The 17,484-nt window shown below is 37.8% G+C and overlaps 1 protein-coding gene across 1 annotated transcript in view; it reads right to left on the bottom strand.

Moving 5' to 3' along the window:
- The window catches only part of sorcs3a (sortilin related VPS10 domain containing receptor 3a), a 254,741-nt gene that overhangs the window by 118,415 nt on the left and 118,842 nt on the right, over nt 1-17,484 (bottom strand). Inside the window, exon 2 of the mRNA XM_060860184.1 lies at nt 17,150-17,217. Within this exon, the coding sequence (XP_060716167.1) occupies nt 17,150-17,217 (68 nt within the window). The remainder of the gene's footprint in view (nt 1-17,149; nt 17,218-17,484) is intronic.

The following is a 17,484-nucleotide window of genomic DNA, read 5'->3' on the forward strand; positions in this document are numbered from 1 at the left end:
AGTAATAAAATGCTCATTTTATTTCCCTTTTTTAACTCATTTTATTTCCCTTTTTTCCCTTTGCAATTGTGAAGCCCCACCCACTTGGCACAACTATATCATGTCATGGTCAGTTTCTTCTGGATCTATCAATTTTGCGGTTGCACAAATTTACTCAATTTTTCAGCATTGGTGAGTTGCATAGGTCTTGCAATTTCACCAATTCAAGTCATTTTTCACACAAAACGCAAAGAACTACAAGCAGTAGTAGTGTCACTAAGATATACAAGTTGATTTTCTAGACTGGAAACGTGGTCATTTTGCTTTTAACCCTTTTTTTATCAAAATCTTTTTATTTTCTAGACTGGTGCCAGGACATTTATACCTTCATTCCTGTCCTTATTTAAGAAGAAATTGCTAATAGTGATTTTTTACTAAAAAAAAAAAATTACCCCAAAGATTTGCAACAGCACATGGTAATTTCTTCTTTGAAAGAAATGATATTCCATCAAACTGCTTTTTTATTGGGGGCAGTGGTGGCTCAAGTGGTTAAGGCCCTGGGTTGTTGATCAGAGGCTCGGGGTTCAAGCAAGAGCACTGCCAAGCTGCCACTGTTGGGCCCTTGAGCAAGACCCTTATGCGAAGAAAAGAATTCTGCTGTAATGTATACATGTATGTGATGATAATTAAGGCTTCCACAGATATGTATATTTGTGCAAATCATCCAGCACAAACAAGTACTTGTAAGAACATCAGCAATCAACTAACAAGAACTGATAAAGTGACCACGTTCCCCTGTAGTGTCTTGCTTTCAATTTGATTCCACATCCAAAGGGATGAATTTAATAGCCAGCCTCACATCATGATTGACACCAACTTTTAAGTCGAATTGAACATTTTGTTGCCGCTCGGCTTCCGCATGGTGACAGTGGAGCAGTGACAAACGAGATTTCCCTGAAAGAACCTGACTTCCATCTTTTTTTTCTCTTTCTTTTCCCCTTCCAGTTATCTGAAGCTTTCTCCCTGAACAGTCGGCTGCCATAACCATTTCACTAAACTTTTAACTTGCATAGCTTCCGCACTCATGAGGAAAAATTCTGACAAGGATTTGAGAAGTTTTCTTTTCTCTGTTGTGGCAGTCCATTTTTTTTTTTTTTTTTTTTTGAGTGAGTGAGTGAAAGAAAAAGAAAAAAAAACTTTTATAATCTCTTCATTGAAATGTAGAAAGACTCTTTCCTCAAGAGGCATACTGCAATCAAATAAGTGATCAGGGTTTCAGGTAGTGAAACACAAAGGTCTTAACAGGAAATGGCATACCAACAACGATTCGGAAATTGTAAGTGCCCTAAGTAGGCACCCTATCGAACACCAATTCCAATTACATACCCCATCTCAGACAACCCACGATTCCATTAGCAACAAATTGCTGCTACTATTTAATTTCACTCAAATCATTTGCTTAAAGTACATTATCCTGTCATTTTGTCATATTTTCTATGACATATATAAATAATTTTAATCTTGGAATAACATTTTTGAAAGTGACTTTCTTTATAATTTGACTTTTCAGTACTTATTAGTATCCACCGTGTCTTATTTCCTGATAGTAATAGGCTTCTTCTAAGGCTTCTTCTTCTAAGCTGCTCTGCGTGAATTGATATCTTCAGATCTGGGATAAATATTAATTTGTCTGACCAGCTGCAGATTCTGTAAAAGGATAGAATCTTGATATTATTTTTCCAGATGAATAAAGTCTAAATATGATATCTATAAGCTGAAAAGACATTTCGAATTCAGCTGTGAAATTTAACATTTATTTGCATACTAAAGATACAATTAATTAAAGCAGTGCTACTGGGATCTAGGAGGCGAGTCTGTATGCTGGTAAAGAGGTATCTAGACACAATCATCTAAAACTGCTTACGATTTACAGAGAAAAATAAGACGTGCCTCGAGCTAAGCAGTTGAGTTAAGACAGAGTCAAGACTGGTTCTTTATAGTCAATATGAAAACAGTGGTCAAAACACAAGCTGACAGACTCGATATGGGCAAAAACATGAGCACAATTCACAGAGACAGGCAAGAGTCAAAACTGGAGAACTATAAAAACAGATTTGAAGCAAGAAGAAAACAGGGAAACACACCTAGTGAAGTAGAAACTAGAATGCAGCTCTGAAGTGCTGGAAGCCTTTGTATATTTCATGGAAGAACAAGTGAAAAATTCATTAGTTAGACAACTTAAAACTTCATTGTGTTAACTGGGGGGGGACGGTGGCTTAGTGGTTAGCACGTTCGCCTCACACCTCCAGGGTTGGCGGTTTGATTCCCGCCTCCACTTTGTGTGTGTCTAGTTTGCATGTTCTCCCCGTGCCTCGGGGGTTTCCTCCGGGTACTCTGGTTTCCTCCCCTGGTCCAAAGACATGCATGCTAGGTTGATTGGCATCTCTGGAAAATTGTCCGTAGTGTGTGATTGCATAAGTGAATGAGAGTGTGTGTGTGTGCCCTGCGAAGGGTTGGCACTCCGTCCAGGGTGTATCCTGCCTTGATGCCCGATGCCACCTGAGATAGGCACAGGCTCCCCGTGACCCGAGGTACGGGATGAATGAATGAATGTGTTAACCAGATTATGTGTGATGGATAAAAAGTGGTAACATGCAGTTAAATGCATTAATACATTTAAAGGGAATAAATTAAATGTGCAATTATGTCATGACACAAAGAAATACAAAAATAAATAAATTGCAAAATATAAAATATGCTGGATCAAGTCCTATTTTACAAGCTACTGTTTTTACCAGACGGCAAAAACACTGAATTTGCGTCTGTTTTTTTTTTTTTTTTGTGTCCATTTCCAACAATGAATTTCTTTTCTCACAGTAGTGTGTAATGGCTCATATGAAAGTAGACAGTTATACTGTAAGTATTTCTATTTCTACCTAGTCTACAAGAAGCAATATATTCATAGAAAAATGGATTTTATTTTTTTCCACACTAATGTTTCTACCTTCAGAGTACATGGTGATATCAAACCCATTTCTGCTCTCCCCCAAGTGCTTGTTCAGAAACATTCAGGATGTATGGAAGCTTGTTCCCACCTTGTTTTGAAAACTAGTAAAATACTTTATTTATCAGAATTGCGACTTTAAATCTCAGAATTCTGACTTATTTCTTTGCAATTCTTGTATTTTTCCTCAGAAATGCACCATATATTTCATCATTCTTGCATAATTTCTCCCACTTAATTATTATTATTAACACTTCTGAGATTTAAAGTCACAATTCTGAGAAATAAAGTCAGAATTCTGAGAAATAAAGTCAGAATTCTGAGATATAAAGTCACAATTATGAGATATAAAGTCACTATTATGAGATATAAAGTCACAATTCTGAAATTGAAAGTCACAATTCTGAGAAATACAGTCACACTAATCTTTTATTATTTTTTAAAACGATGCAGAAACAAGCTTCCATGAGAATGTGATGGCGTAAAGCTGAACAACTAAAATTCTGTGTAAGGTTAACACTAAGAAAGGTACAGATATTTTATTCTAAAAAACAATAGTGAAACTTTTTTTTATCAGACTTGCAGCAATCAAATAATACAAATTTAAATTTAATGATTCAAATTTTCAATTAAAAGGTTTAAGCTATAAACCATATAGTAGAATGAAAACAAATTTGCTATCATTTCACAATCATTCCATTTGTAAAATATTTAAGTTTGTAAGTTTTGAAGAATTCATAATGTGTTCAAAATGTTTAAAAATAAAACACACAGAATTTTAAAATGATTATCGTGATGACGTCCATCTCACACACCCTATAGAATTATTACCCAAAATGCAAACACGCTCTTCTCCACCGAAAACCTGTCCTTCCTCACTGCCCTGTCCTGTAGTTTGATGAGTTTTTTTGATCATGAATGTAGGTAAAACAAAACATGTATCTCTTGACAGCCTTTGGATTGAAAATGTCTTGCAATTTCCATACCTCCTTCCTCATAGAGCATCTGATGAAGTTCGCCATTTATGTTGTGACAGGAGCTAAATTAGAGGGCTCTATCACACAATGGGAAGCCGCACACAACTTTAATTAAAAAGGTACCAATTTAAGAAGTGTTAAATGGAGTGTGACTAAATAACAAAATGGGTGAATTGCAAAATGTGGTCTGAAGGGATTACAGGAGGGATTGAGAATGATGAAGGTCTGTCTTTTATAAATCTTTTTAAAATGTTATAAATTTTGTATATGTTTTTGTTTATGGTGATAGTGGTGTTTTTGTAGTGTGTTTTTTTTCCTATATTAAAAAAAATGCCATTCCTTTCCATTCGCACACAACATCCGCAACTAAACCTGGTGATTACACGTCCTTGCCTTGCCTTGCCTGTCACATTGGAACTACACTTCACGTGACAAATGGCAGTTATTAACCCGCAAATTCACATTGGATTACAGCATTTTACTGTCATTTCACTGAAAAAAGCAGACATAAAATCAGTCAGAGTGCACTGGCCATTGATGATCTAATAAAAGTCAGTGTGTTATTTCTGACACGATTGAACAAAACATTACCACTGCAATGCAAATAATAATAGTAACAGTAAAAGTAGTAAAATAGTAAAAGTGCAAGCTGAGCACCAATAAATGACAAGAAAGTCATATTCCAAACGAAAAATGAAAGCGTCTCGGGGGAAATCTAGTGTCACTTTTTTTTTTCTCCCTCACACTCGCTTGCAGGTGAATTTTAAGTCCTCGAAAAGGTCACAGACATCAGGTAAGTCCTGTTCTAAAAGGCCCTGGTGCTGTTCTATGCGTTGACCTGTGAAATATCAAGGCAGCCGGCATGGCTGAAACGATGCGACTTGAAAGGCTTTCAGCGGTTGCCTCTGGACGACCCCAACGGGAGAAAGCCAGCAACGTGGATGAAAATCAGTGTGAGTGGTTTACATAGTGTGTGTCTGTGTGTGTGTGTGTTATGTTATATATGTGTTATCTAGTGTAATAAATGAAAGGAAGGTTTAAAATGGCTTTTATTTTCTGCCATTTATCTATATAACTTTTCTATACAGAAGATACATATTTGCATGAATTTTTATTTAATTGTAACATTATTTTTAGGTAGTATATGTTCAGTAATTTTATTATTATAAATAAAGATTCTAGACAATATTTATCAAAAGGTGTGAGTGCAAATAAGGGATATGAGTCATTAGGAATTAATAATTTTGTTCATAAAATTATGAATTTGTTGAATCTTTTTTTCATAATATTTTTTTCATTAATTCATTAATTAAAAAATCTTTTGAAAATGATATCCTCAGAATAAAAATAACACAAATATTTTTTACCTTCAAGTCTCATGTCATAAAAAAGCTTCTTTTTCACCTGAACAAAGTTACAAATTGAATGAAATAAGCCAACTCTCGCTTAAAGCTCGCTGCAGCTGTTGATAGTCATTGTGACCCTGAGCACTGAAGGACTTTCCCCACAGACGAAAATCATAAAGACTTTCTCAAACCACGTTCCGCCTTTCAGCATCTTGGTAAAGAATACTGTTCCGTTTAATAGAATTCTGTAATCTGACTGCAATACCAACGTGCCACTGATGTGAAGCTGTATCATAATCAGCACAATGATCCGGAAAGTACAACTTCAATATCGAACAGCAGAAATTGTACTTCCAGTGAAGCACATTTAAATATTTCAATCAAAATTCTGTCCTGAATACAAACACAGGCTTTGGGTTCAGATCATGTGTCTAATGTTGTATTGAATACTTATACAGATATTAACACACAAAAACCAATAAGAGGTCAACTTTTTTCATTTTTAATATGGGAAGCCGGGAAGCTCCAGGTTCAGGGAAAAATAATAATAATAAATAACCACATGTTTTTTACTTTCATGCACCAGTTGAAAGGCATAAGTATAAAACCCACGTAGCTTTACCAGGTCTCAGCGAAATTCCATTTCTGATATATTTATGAATCTTCATGTGTACTGTGCAGCATGACTCTGCTGGGTCTCCAAAAACTAATCATTTAATTTGTTCCTGGAGAGTCATATGCTCATTAAAATGATATGCTGCTTCAAGGACCTCATTCTGACTCACAGCTTCAAGATTATATTACATCCTATCCAGCTTATACACACACACACACACACACACACACACATATATATATATATATATATATATATATATATATATATATATATATATATATATATATATATATATATATATTTATATGTATATAAGCTGAACAGGATGTAATATAATCTATGATATTATAAAATGTGGAAAATGTGGAAAAGTTCAGTGGGTATGAATACTGTACTTCTGAATAATAATATGTATATATATATATATATATATATATATATATATATATATATATATATATATATATATATATATATATATATATTCTTCTTTAAAACTCCTACCAGTAAAGACACATAGTAATTATTTCAATGATAGCCGTACTCATGTTTGATGCTTGTGTTCGGAAAAGGGCTTTTGTCTAAATGAGCGATGTGACTTACATTTACATTTACATTTACAGACTCCATTATCCATAGTGACTTCCATTTTTATCTCATCTTATACAACTGAGCAGTTGAGGGTTAAGAGCATTGGATGACCAGGGATTCAAACTCACAACCTTCTGCTACCGCCACTAGGCTAACACGTCTTGGCCCAGGGAAGCTTCTGTAATCTTTTGAAATTTCAAGCTTCTCTGAATATCTCAGAATTTGCTTGATTTCTGAAACTATTTTTTCATGAGTAAGCAAGATCGACAATCTTTATAGTAAATGACAAATGGCTTTTAAACAACATGCATGCTGTATGTTGTTGTTTTCAAAAGTCATTTGTTCATATTTATAGAGATATTTAGAGGAGACTAAATAGTCTGTTAAATGTAAATGTAAGCAAAATGAAGGAAAAACAAACCGAAACATTCAGGATATGATACAATACGTTACGATACACAATAATAAAATACAGTACCTAATGATATAATAGGATAGGATACAATCTGAGACATTAAATAAATGATTGAATCATTTTTACATTACAATACTTTACAATACATTATTACATACTTTTGGATTTGGCTTTATTGAGGATTTCCACATTATATTTAACATCTCACAATATACTAGTGTTAAAAATAGATAAATGGCAATAAATGTTTTAAACGCTTAAACAATTCAATAAACCGGCCTTGAAATTTCCCACAAGCTTTACACTCTTGGGTATATCTCTCCATCTTTGTTTCTTTTTTAATTCTGTAGATGTGAGGCAGAGATGTAGTGAGAAAGCTATATATTTATTCCAGTTGTGTCGGTTTTATGAATTTCTATAAAGTCAGTATTCCCAAAATAGGGTCCAATAAATCATAAAAAGATCCTGAAAAGTTTTAGAGAATTTGAAGACATTTTTACCAAAAGTTAATAAATAATAAGGTTAAACTTTAGTATAACGTGTTTTGTGCTGTGAGTTTTGAGGTAAAAAAGAACTGAGCTTCACTTATTTGAGACTGTTGTTCCAATAGAATACATTTCAAAACTGCACAATTATAAATATTTATATGTATCTATTAAGATTTAATTTATTTAATAAATAATTTAGCACTGTTGGGCCCATAAGCAAGGCCCTTAACCCTCTCTGCTCTAGTGGTACTGTATCATGGCTAGCACTGGGCGCTGACCCCAACCTCCAAAGTTGGTACATTTGGAGAAATAATTTCACTTGTAAATATGAAAAAATAAAGGCCTATATTCTATTCTATTTGTGCGATATTCAATGAAGATCCAAATATTAATTACCTGATAATTTGCATTTGCTAGGAACAATCAAATTTTTAAAACTGTAATGCCTTTACAGAGTGATGTGCTGAATGTGTGCAGACCTCCGAAGAATTGTCTGAAATCCTTAAAACGTTTTAAAAACATATTTTCGCACACTCTGGACACTTCATGTAAATTTAAGAGCATTCATTTTTAACAGCTCAATGGCATAAACACAGACATTATTTTCCCTCAGGCAAGAGTTTTGCTAATTACATTGAACTAATTAGGGTCATAACGCATGACTTAGATTCTTAGCTAATGACATAAAGACAAAAGACTGTTAGATTTTATCTTCTAACCCTCAAGTAGAGCTCCAACAGTTTCTAATGGCTTGGCACATTAATGTTAATTATTGAATAATTTCCTTGAAAACATTACAAAGCAGCGTTTATGAAGAGAAAAGATTTTAATGTTTAAAAAAAAACGGAGCTTTATTGGGCTTGTTTGATAACCGACATAAAATTCCTTACAAGATGTTAATTCCTTTTGTTTAATATTTATTTGTTCGTTTGCTTGATAATTGTTTGTTTTCATCTCAATTGAATGAAACTAGGCTAATCACCCCAAATTTTACTCTTTACCCCAAATCTAACCTTGTTCGTTTTTAACCTTTGATCAGATTTAATGTGGTCATGATGTAAATTATTTACATTAATAGCAGACAAAAACCATTATTATTATTATTATTATTATTATTATTATTATTATTATTATTATTATTATTGTTATTGTTGTTGTTGTTGTTGTTGTTTAAATAATAGCAGTTGGGCACATCTACTTCATTTATTTTTACATTTTTGCTTAATCTTCAGTAACATTTAGCAGTTCTAAGAACAGTGCTGGTTTTACACTAAATCACAAGTTTATATTAATGTGAAACGTTTTTTTTATATATATATCAGCATGTAACTTTTTAAAGAGGCTTCAGAATCAGCACTTAAAACCATTTACAGTCATTTGTATATTTATTTATTTTATTCCTATTGTTTTTATAGTGATTCTATTTCTAACTCATTAAATTCAAACTCCAAATCAGTCGAAAACTTTTAACATAACACCATAAAGCACCAAATTATATAGACTTGGGATTGTTGCAAAATATGTCCTTACTTTTGGATGATCTGTAATGAATAGATCCAATTTCCCAAAAAAATGGAAGTATTTTGCTTTTATTGACTAACACCCCAAGACTGAGCTACACATATTTAATCCCACGCACCAAAACAACTGATATGTCTCCACCGTTTAAGGTCACACCGTTCATTATAATGGACATGTCTGTTTTTTTGGAACTCCTCTCAGGCTGGCGGGACTCCTCTGACCTTTCTCTAAAAGTCAGCAGCTGTCTAGACATTGCGAGGCTGCTGCAACTTTCCCAAATCACACAGGAATTACGTTAACGTAACAAAACGACGATCTCAATTAACAGTAAAACAAAAATGAAGAACATTGCAGTGCACCACAGTATAAGACTTATTGTAGAGCGATGGCTCGATTGTAGTTCAGCTATTTCTCTGCACATGCAGTGTTCCTTAGCTGGAACGGCAGAAGGAGGCCGGGCAAGTCCCAGCAGGCCTAATTTGTGGAAAGCTGAATATTATCATGGCCGCCCTCGTTTTGTCAATATGAAATCCCAAGGCTGTGCCAGCCATCAGTATGATGCATTGCAGCTCCAGCTGCACGGAGACAGAGGATTTGAGAGGCTTTGTGGCACTCAGGATGTCTGGAGTTTGGGTCTGCATTGCTGAATTTGAAAGGAAACCAAAGCACCTGCTCACAGTTTCACTAAAATTGCAGACTCCACTAACACGATCCATCCATAAATCATTATCACTGTATTTAGAAATGCTTTGGTGTTAATCTTAAGGATTTAGTGCTTTGTAAGCATTTTATACAGTTTATTATCACCCCTTAATGCTCCCATAAGAATCACCGTCATAAAGGTTTATGAAAAGGTTTACTGGCATCAAAGTAACTGTTACCAAAATTGTTTTGTTGCAGTTTGCACTCTTCAGGGAGTCTTACATTAGAAAAACAAAGTTGCAGTTAGTGGTATTGTTGTTTTGTCGCATTGTAGTCTGGGCTGGTGGCAGCACTTGGACAGGTGTGGGTGCAGCCAACCCAAATTTGGGTCTTGCCCACACAATTAAAGTTTGATTTTATTTTATTTTAGCCAAAGGGATAAAATTACACCGAAAATACCAGCATGATTTCTAACTTCTGATTAGGTGGGCAGCCTACAGCAAATGGACAATGAACAGCAGCCCCAGACAAAAAAAATCCCCACCCTAACAGCAAAGAATAGTTTTTTGCCACTCACCTCATGGTACTGTCAGTTCGACACACTTACGTGCTCTAGCTCCATACTGATTTTTATCTAACAAATGGTCATAATTTCACTGACAATAAATTTAATTATGTTTATTTTGACAATCATTACAATTTTTAAGCCTATAAAGCAGAACTAGTGCTCCATGTGTTTCTGTTGCTAGCACATCAGAGGATGCAGCTAATTCCAGTTTTAATTCCTCGACGAGCACTGCTCCACCCCAGTCCTTAACAAGTGCCCCAAAGCAGACCCATCTCTCAGCTATTTCAGTCCTAGTCCAGGTGGTTAGAGATTTGCATAACGTCCCATCCCAGCCAATATTAGCTTCTACCACTGATAGCCCACCTTTTATTTGTAGCAGCTGACCCTACTAGTGTTCCTATTAATGAACACTTTATTAAGCATTAGTATATATAAAGCTACACTTTACAGTTCGAGCTACACTTTTCGCTGCTGTTTTCAGCTTTCCAGTATTTTTGGCTCAAAGCAGCTTTAGAAAAGTATAGAAACAGAGAAAAATAAATTAATAATAAATAAATAAAACTAAACAAAAATACATACATATAAAATGTAATATTTCAAAAAAATATTCATTTAAAATACTATTTATATCTAAAATTTATGCCTAATGAGCAACCCGGAGGTGACGGTGGCAAAGAAAAACTCCCTGAGATGATATAAGGAAAAGGAACCAGACTCAGAAGGCAACCTCATCCTCATTTGGGTGACGCTGGACAGTAAATAATGTCAGTGTAAATAATGGCATTTTTACAACAGTTTATAATTGTGCAACTGAGAGCTCCTGAGTAACTAAAGGTCAACGCAAATTCTGAGTTCACTACAGACCAAACACTAATTTGTTCCTGCCAAAGTCTTCAAATAATTGCTGATTAAGACAAGATCATACAGCTGACTGACACAACAATGGTTTAAAGAAGGCATGACAGTCTCTAGGCAGCCCCATTTACAGCAATCCCATGAGTCACTAGCTGACCATGAGATCAAACAGGCAGGGTGACCACTGACTCGAGTTGTGACGAGACTCCAACCAGGGGTAGAACGTCATGATTAAAGATGTAAGTTCGTAAGAATAGTCCATCAGACTAGGAACTGAGTACAATAATTTATGTGTTTAATCATTGTGTTACACCACATTACAGTGTGTTATACCACAGTGCTGTTAATTGCTGGAGATTCCTGCAGAATTTGCTGCAAAATAAAGCTTACTGTACTACTATTTCATCTCTCGTGATAAAAATAGTACTTCATTATTTTTCCCATCTCCCATGTTTAATAGTTCAGCCTGAGTTCATCAACATATCATTTTTACACAGCAGGAGACTATAGCTCTGATGCAGAAAGGAACCATTTTTAAAGGAAATGAATCAAGGAAATTCTATATTCCTGGAACGACCTCACTGACATATAGAGCACTCTGTCTTCCTCTAAACACTTAATACCCTAAAGTAATAACTATACAGAGCCTTTGATTAAATGAACAGTAATTAAGCAAAAGAGCAGTGACATTGCTCTTACCTTGGTACTCAACAATATGCAAGGAACAAAACGCTAAGACTACATTAATATTTGCAAACGTATTTGAATTACAGCAACATTATGTAAGCACTAAATGTTGATTACGGTGGAAGTGGATTTCACTTATGGCTCATATTAATTCATTCTCAATGTCAATATCTAATGAGAAAGTGTGTGGGTGAGAGAGATACCTGTTTAGGGATCCAAATACTCATGTTTGTGTACCTGGAGCTGAATTTAAACTCGAAGCGGGCATGGCCTAAACCAGAAATGAATGTCAGGACTGTTTGCGTTATCTGTGAATTTTAGTGGTGACACGTCATCAACATCACACCAGTTCAGGAATGTGATATATAAATAGGAATAGAATACAGGATAGCAAAACAGAACAGGGATTTACTAACTAAAAGAACACTAAACAGGACACAGACAAAGACAACAGTACAAAACAGTGGACCACAGTAGATTCCGCACAGTTAAATAGACACAGGTAATTACAATAGGAAACAGGTGTGTGGAGACGGGAGGAGCAAACAAAGGCGGGGCAAACACGTGAAGAAGAACATAAACGCACGTGGCCAAAGTCCTGACAGTACCCCCCTCAAAGCGTGGCTCCCAACGTGCCAATCCATCCTGACAGTCCAGATGGGGTCCAGGTGGGAGGAGCAAGGAACACAGCAAGGCAGGTGGGGGGAGCAAGGCACACGGCGAGGCAGGTGGGGGGAGCAAGGCACACGGTGAGGCAGGTGGGGGGAGCAAGGCACACGGCGAGGCAGGTGGGGGGGCAAGGCACACGGCGAGGCAGGTGGGGGTAGCAAGGCACATGGCGAGGCAGGTGGGGGGAGCAAGGCACATGGCGAGGCAGGTGGGGGAAGCAAGGCACATGGCGGCGTAGCCAGCAAGGGCCGAGCGACGTCCACAGCCGAGCTGAAGGGCCGAGTGATGTCCACAGCCGAGCTGAAGGGCCGAGCGACATCCACAGCCGAGCTGAAGGGCCGAGTGCAACCCCCTACACCAGGAGGGGGAGGGGGGGAAAGTCCTCCACCACGGGACAAAATAAATAGACAAAATAAACAGACAAAAAATCGGGCTGGTGACATGGCCCGCAACCAGGAAGTGAGGCGGCGCCCCCGCGGAGAAACCGGAAGCGGAGCGGCGTCCCTCACCGGAAAAATGCGGACCAATGTCACCAAAACCACAAAGTCCAGGGGAAAAAAAATCCAATGGGTCCTGGTCTGGCGGAATCTTTCTGTCACGGACGCAGGGGTAAAAACAGACCCAAATGCAGGACAGCTTAACAAAAACAGGGATTTATTAAATAAAACAAAAGAGAAACACGGACTCAGGACAAAACCAGACATGAAGACATAAGATTCCGCCGCACCCAGACCCAGCAGGATAGCGCCAGCTTGGACCGGTAATTTTTTCCTTTTGGACTGTTTTGTTTCTTGGGATTTTTGTTTTGTTGGTGACATAGGTCCGCATTTTTTCCGGTGAGGGATACCGCTCCGCTTTCGGTATTCGGCAGGAGGTGTCGCCTCACTTCCTGGTTGCGGTCCATGTTACCAGCCCGATTTCTTTTGTTTTTTGTCCTTCTCGGTGTCCTGCAACATCGCCCCGCACCTGTCCGTGACAGTTGGGGACGTCACTCCACTTCCTGGTTTTCCCGGGGAGGACGCCGCCCCACTTTCTGTCCGCGGGGGGTGTGGCAGGCCTGTATGTTTTTGCCCTAGGGGGATTTTTGTTTTATTTATTTATTTTTTTGCTTGTCCCGTGGTGGAGGACTTCCCCCCCTCCCCCCTCCTGGTGTTCTGGACTCGTGTTGGGGATTGCGCTCGGCCCTTCAGCTCAGCTGTGGACGTCGCTCAGCCCTTCAGCTCGGCTGTGGACGTCGCTCGGCCCTTCAGCTCAGTGGTGGACGTCGCTCGGCCCTTCAGCTCGGCTGTGGACGTCGCTCGGCCCTCTCTGGCTACGCCGTTGTGTGCCTTGCTCCCCCCACCTGCCTCGCCGTGTGCCTTGCTCCCCCCATCTGCCTCGCCGTGTGCCTTGCTCCCCCCACCCGGACCCCATCGGTACTGTCAGCCACGCTTTGAGGGGGGGTACTGTCAGGACTTAGCCTGGACTTTGGCCATGTGCATTTGTTATGTTCCTCGTCACGTGTCTGCCCCACCTTTGTCTGCTCCTCCCGTCTCCACACACCTGTTTCCTATTGTAATTACCTGTGTCTATTTAACCGTGCCGCGTTGCCTTGTGCAGCACAGAATCTACTGAGTTGTATTTGTATCTGGTTTATTGTTTTGTACTGTTGTCTTCGTCTGGTTTTGTCTTTGTCCTGTTTAGTGTTCTTTTAGTTAATAAACCCCTGTTCCGTTTTCCTATCCTGCATTTGGGTCCCATTTTATCCCGCGTCCATGACATCTAAATGATATATATATATATATATATATATATATATATATATATATATATATATATATATATATATATATATATATATATATATATATATACACGTATATATATATATATATATATATATATATATTATATCATTTTATTTCATTTATTGATTTATTCTTTTTTTTTTTTATTGTTTTATTGTAAAAAAGCATTTCAACACGTCATATTGTGTATGACTGTGCATGTGACAAATAAAATTTAAATGTAATTTGCCTTTATTTTCCAGATCTGCAATATTTTCTAACAAATATATTTGGTTTTGCTCCCTAAAATCTAAACAAAATCATAGCCTAATTTCAACATAGCAGGTACCAGGCAGCTACTAATGATGAAAGAATGAACGCTTGCTTGTATATGTATATAAAACCCTTATTTTACCAGTACAAGTCTAGACTCAACTACAATCTATAAAAAAGAAAAAGAACAACAATTAGCTTACTAGTGATTGCTTTATTTGTATTAAATTAGTATCTGTTAAATTCATACACAGGGTCTGCGGGCCACAAGGTGGGGGATACTCTGGGCAGAGAGCCGTCCCAACACAATCGCACACACATATTCACATGGCACAAACAATTTGGTGATGCAAATCTGACTATAATGCATGTCTTTGGTGGAGGAAATCAGAATACCTGGAGGAAACCCTCCTCAAAAAACATAGGATGGATGCAGTCACTGAACCCCCAACCATGCAGGTGCTAACCGCTAAGACGATGTGCCCCCTGACTGTTATATCCAAATGATGCATTTGTGTTCCAAAGAATTGAAAAAAAGTGTTATTCCTTTTCAGTTTGCCTCCACCTTTAAAGCAGGGGGCATCTGCATGTGTCTCGGTTGGCTTAATTATAAGCCTAGTATTTGTGTTATGCAGCCCTTAGGACTAGACACCATAACCCCTGCTCTATAGGAATCCTTTAAAATCAAAGCTTTAAAAAAAAATATTTTTTTAATTAAACGTTCAGCTTTTTACATTCTAATATTTTCCCTTGCTTTTCTTTTTTATTCTCAGTACTGAGCTGCATTGTACCTGACTGTGCTTTTAAAAAGTCTGAAATATCAGCGCAGTTTATTTAATGCATACTGTTTTTTTTTTCATAACTTCACCATAATTGCATGACCTCTTTTTATCTACAGTGGCAGTGATATAAAACCCACAGTCTGTATGAGCTCCATTAAACTTTCACTCTGCTGACACGAGAAAGAGCTTGAGACATCTCAGAATACAGAGATGACCTGCAACACGATGGGAAAATAAACACGTCTGTATAATGTGTAAATCGTGATCTCACTGGCAATGATCAAAACACCGGTGCATTAAAAACACCTCAGACTACTCACCGGCTTACTCGGTCTAACACAGGTGCCTGGTGGACGTGAGCAGATCTGTGTTTCTGTCTTTCAAAGATAATTAGGTTAGTTTTTAGCATTTAAGTCAGGTTATTTGCTGTTAACAAAGGTTTTAATGATTATTTGGAGATTTTGTGGAACACCAGCACCAATGGATGAAAGAAAAGTCTAAAAACACAAAAATTGTATGTAGGAGACAGGCTGTGGCTGATTTCCTTCTATCCCAGACTGTAGATTTCATTCATTCATTCATCTTCTACCGCTTATCCAAACTACCTCGGGTCACGGGGAGCCTGTGCCTATCTCAGGCGTCATCGGGTATCAAGGCAGGATACACCCTGGACGGAGTGCCAACCCATCGCAGGGCACACACACACACACACACACACACACACACACACACACACACACACACTCTCATTCACACACTAGGGACAATTTTCCAGAGATGCCAATCAACCTACCATGCATGTCTTTGGACCGGGGGAGGAAACCGGAGTACCCGGAGGAAACCCCTGAGGCACAGGGAGAACATGCAAACTCCACACACACAAGGCGGAGGCGGGAATCGAACCCCGACCCTGGAGGTGTGAGGCGAACGTGCTAATGGTTCTGAAACTTTTCCGTTAAATCTTTGGCAAATGTTTCCAACAAATCACAAGTGTTGCTGTCAATACCTTTAACACCTTTCCCAAACATACATATGAAGTTGTTAGCAGGCATTCCTACTTTGCCTCTAAAAAGAAACATTCTGGAGAGAAATTTGGCATTTGTATATAAAATTCATCACTGTATACATAAATCATATTATATATGATGAAGGACAAGCAGTGTGAGCTCTTTGCCATGAATCAAGTGCCCTCTGCTAACTTTAATCCCATTGAGAGTCGCTGTCCAGAGTCACTCAATATTTGCAGAAAGTTTAACTTTTTTTAACATTATCGCATTGCTAGATATGGACCGCTGGACATCTAGTCCTCAGCGGTCACCATCACCATCACTGCCACTGGAAATCGGCAGCTCTTATTGAAAATGAATGATCACCACTTGCTGGGTAGCTGTGTGTGTGAACGCTTCTTTATGTGTGTGCTGTGTGTACGTGTGTGTATTTGCCCAACATGATTCTTAGGTCACTGATCAGCCCACTATAGTGCTACTGTATATAAACCCTCACAGATTCATTGACATGCTCATCTGCATCGCATTCATTATATTATACAAGCCACATGAATCGACCAGTTAAAGAGAATGAGGCTAGCACAGAAAAATAAGCATCTCCCTGGCCTGAATTTTGGAAATAACACTCGGCTGGAGATTGCTGAGCGACATCAATGACTTTTTTGACTCCTGTTGTTATTTTGGCTGCTCAGGTGGTTGGAGTATAATCTGTTTCTATGTTTCTCTCCCTGTCTGTTTTTTCCCCCCCGAGGATATCTAATGACAGCATTGTAGCAGCCTGCTAATCCACAGCACAGGTACTTGTTCACCTTATTTAACTACAGAGAGCTGCAGAACAACAGCTGAGAGACAATCCCGACTTGCTAGAAGGTGGTGTTGAAGATAGAGAAGAAAAGTCAGAGGAGACTGAGAGACAAAGAGAAAAAGAGAGTGAGAATAAAGAGATATAATATAACTTACCTCCACAGGGAGCTTTCAGTGACGCTGCCCAAGTGGAAGTCATAAAGCTTGGTCAGGATCAGAATCACCTGTAAAATACAAAAAAGCAGAAGTTAAGACTTTTAGGACCTTGGGGAGAGAACGTAAAGTGTCAGGCACAGAAATCAAACATATGAAAGTATATTAATTTCCTTCGAGGATTATTACTGTTTACTGTTACTACTATATATATACAGTATATAAATTTTTTTTTTTTTTTTTACTAGAAACTCTCTCTCTGTCATTCTCTCTCTTTTTGGTCAACATAAAGAATATAAAGAAATAATTCCCATATAATTCCATATTATTATCCTATT

The sequence above is a fragment of the Tachysurus vachellii genome, chromosome 24, assembly GCF_030014155.1.
Source record: "Tachysurus vachellii isolate PV-2020 chromosome 24, HZAU_Pvac_v1, whole genome shotgun sequence".
Classification (NCBI taxonomy): Eukaryota; Metazoa; Chordata; class Actinopteri; order Siluriformes; family Bagridae; genus Tachysurus; species Tachysurus vachellii.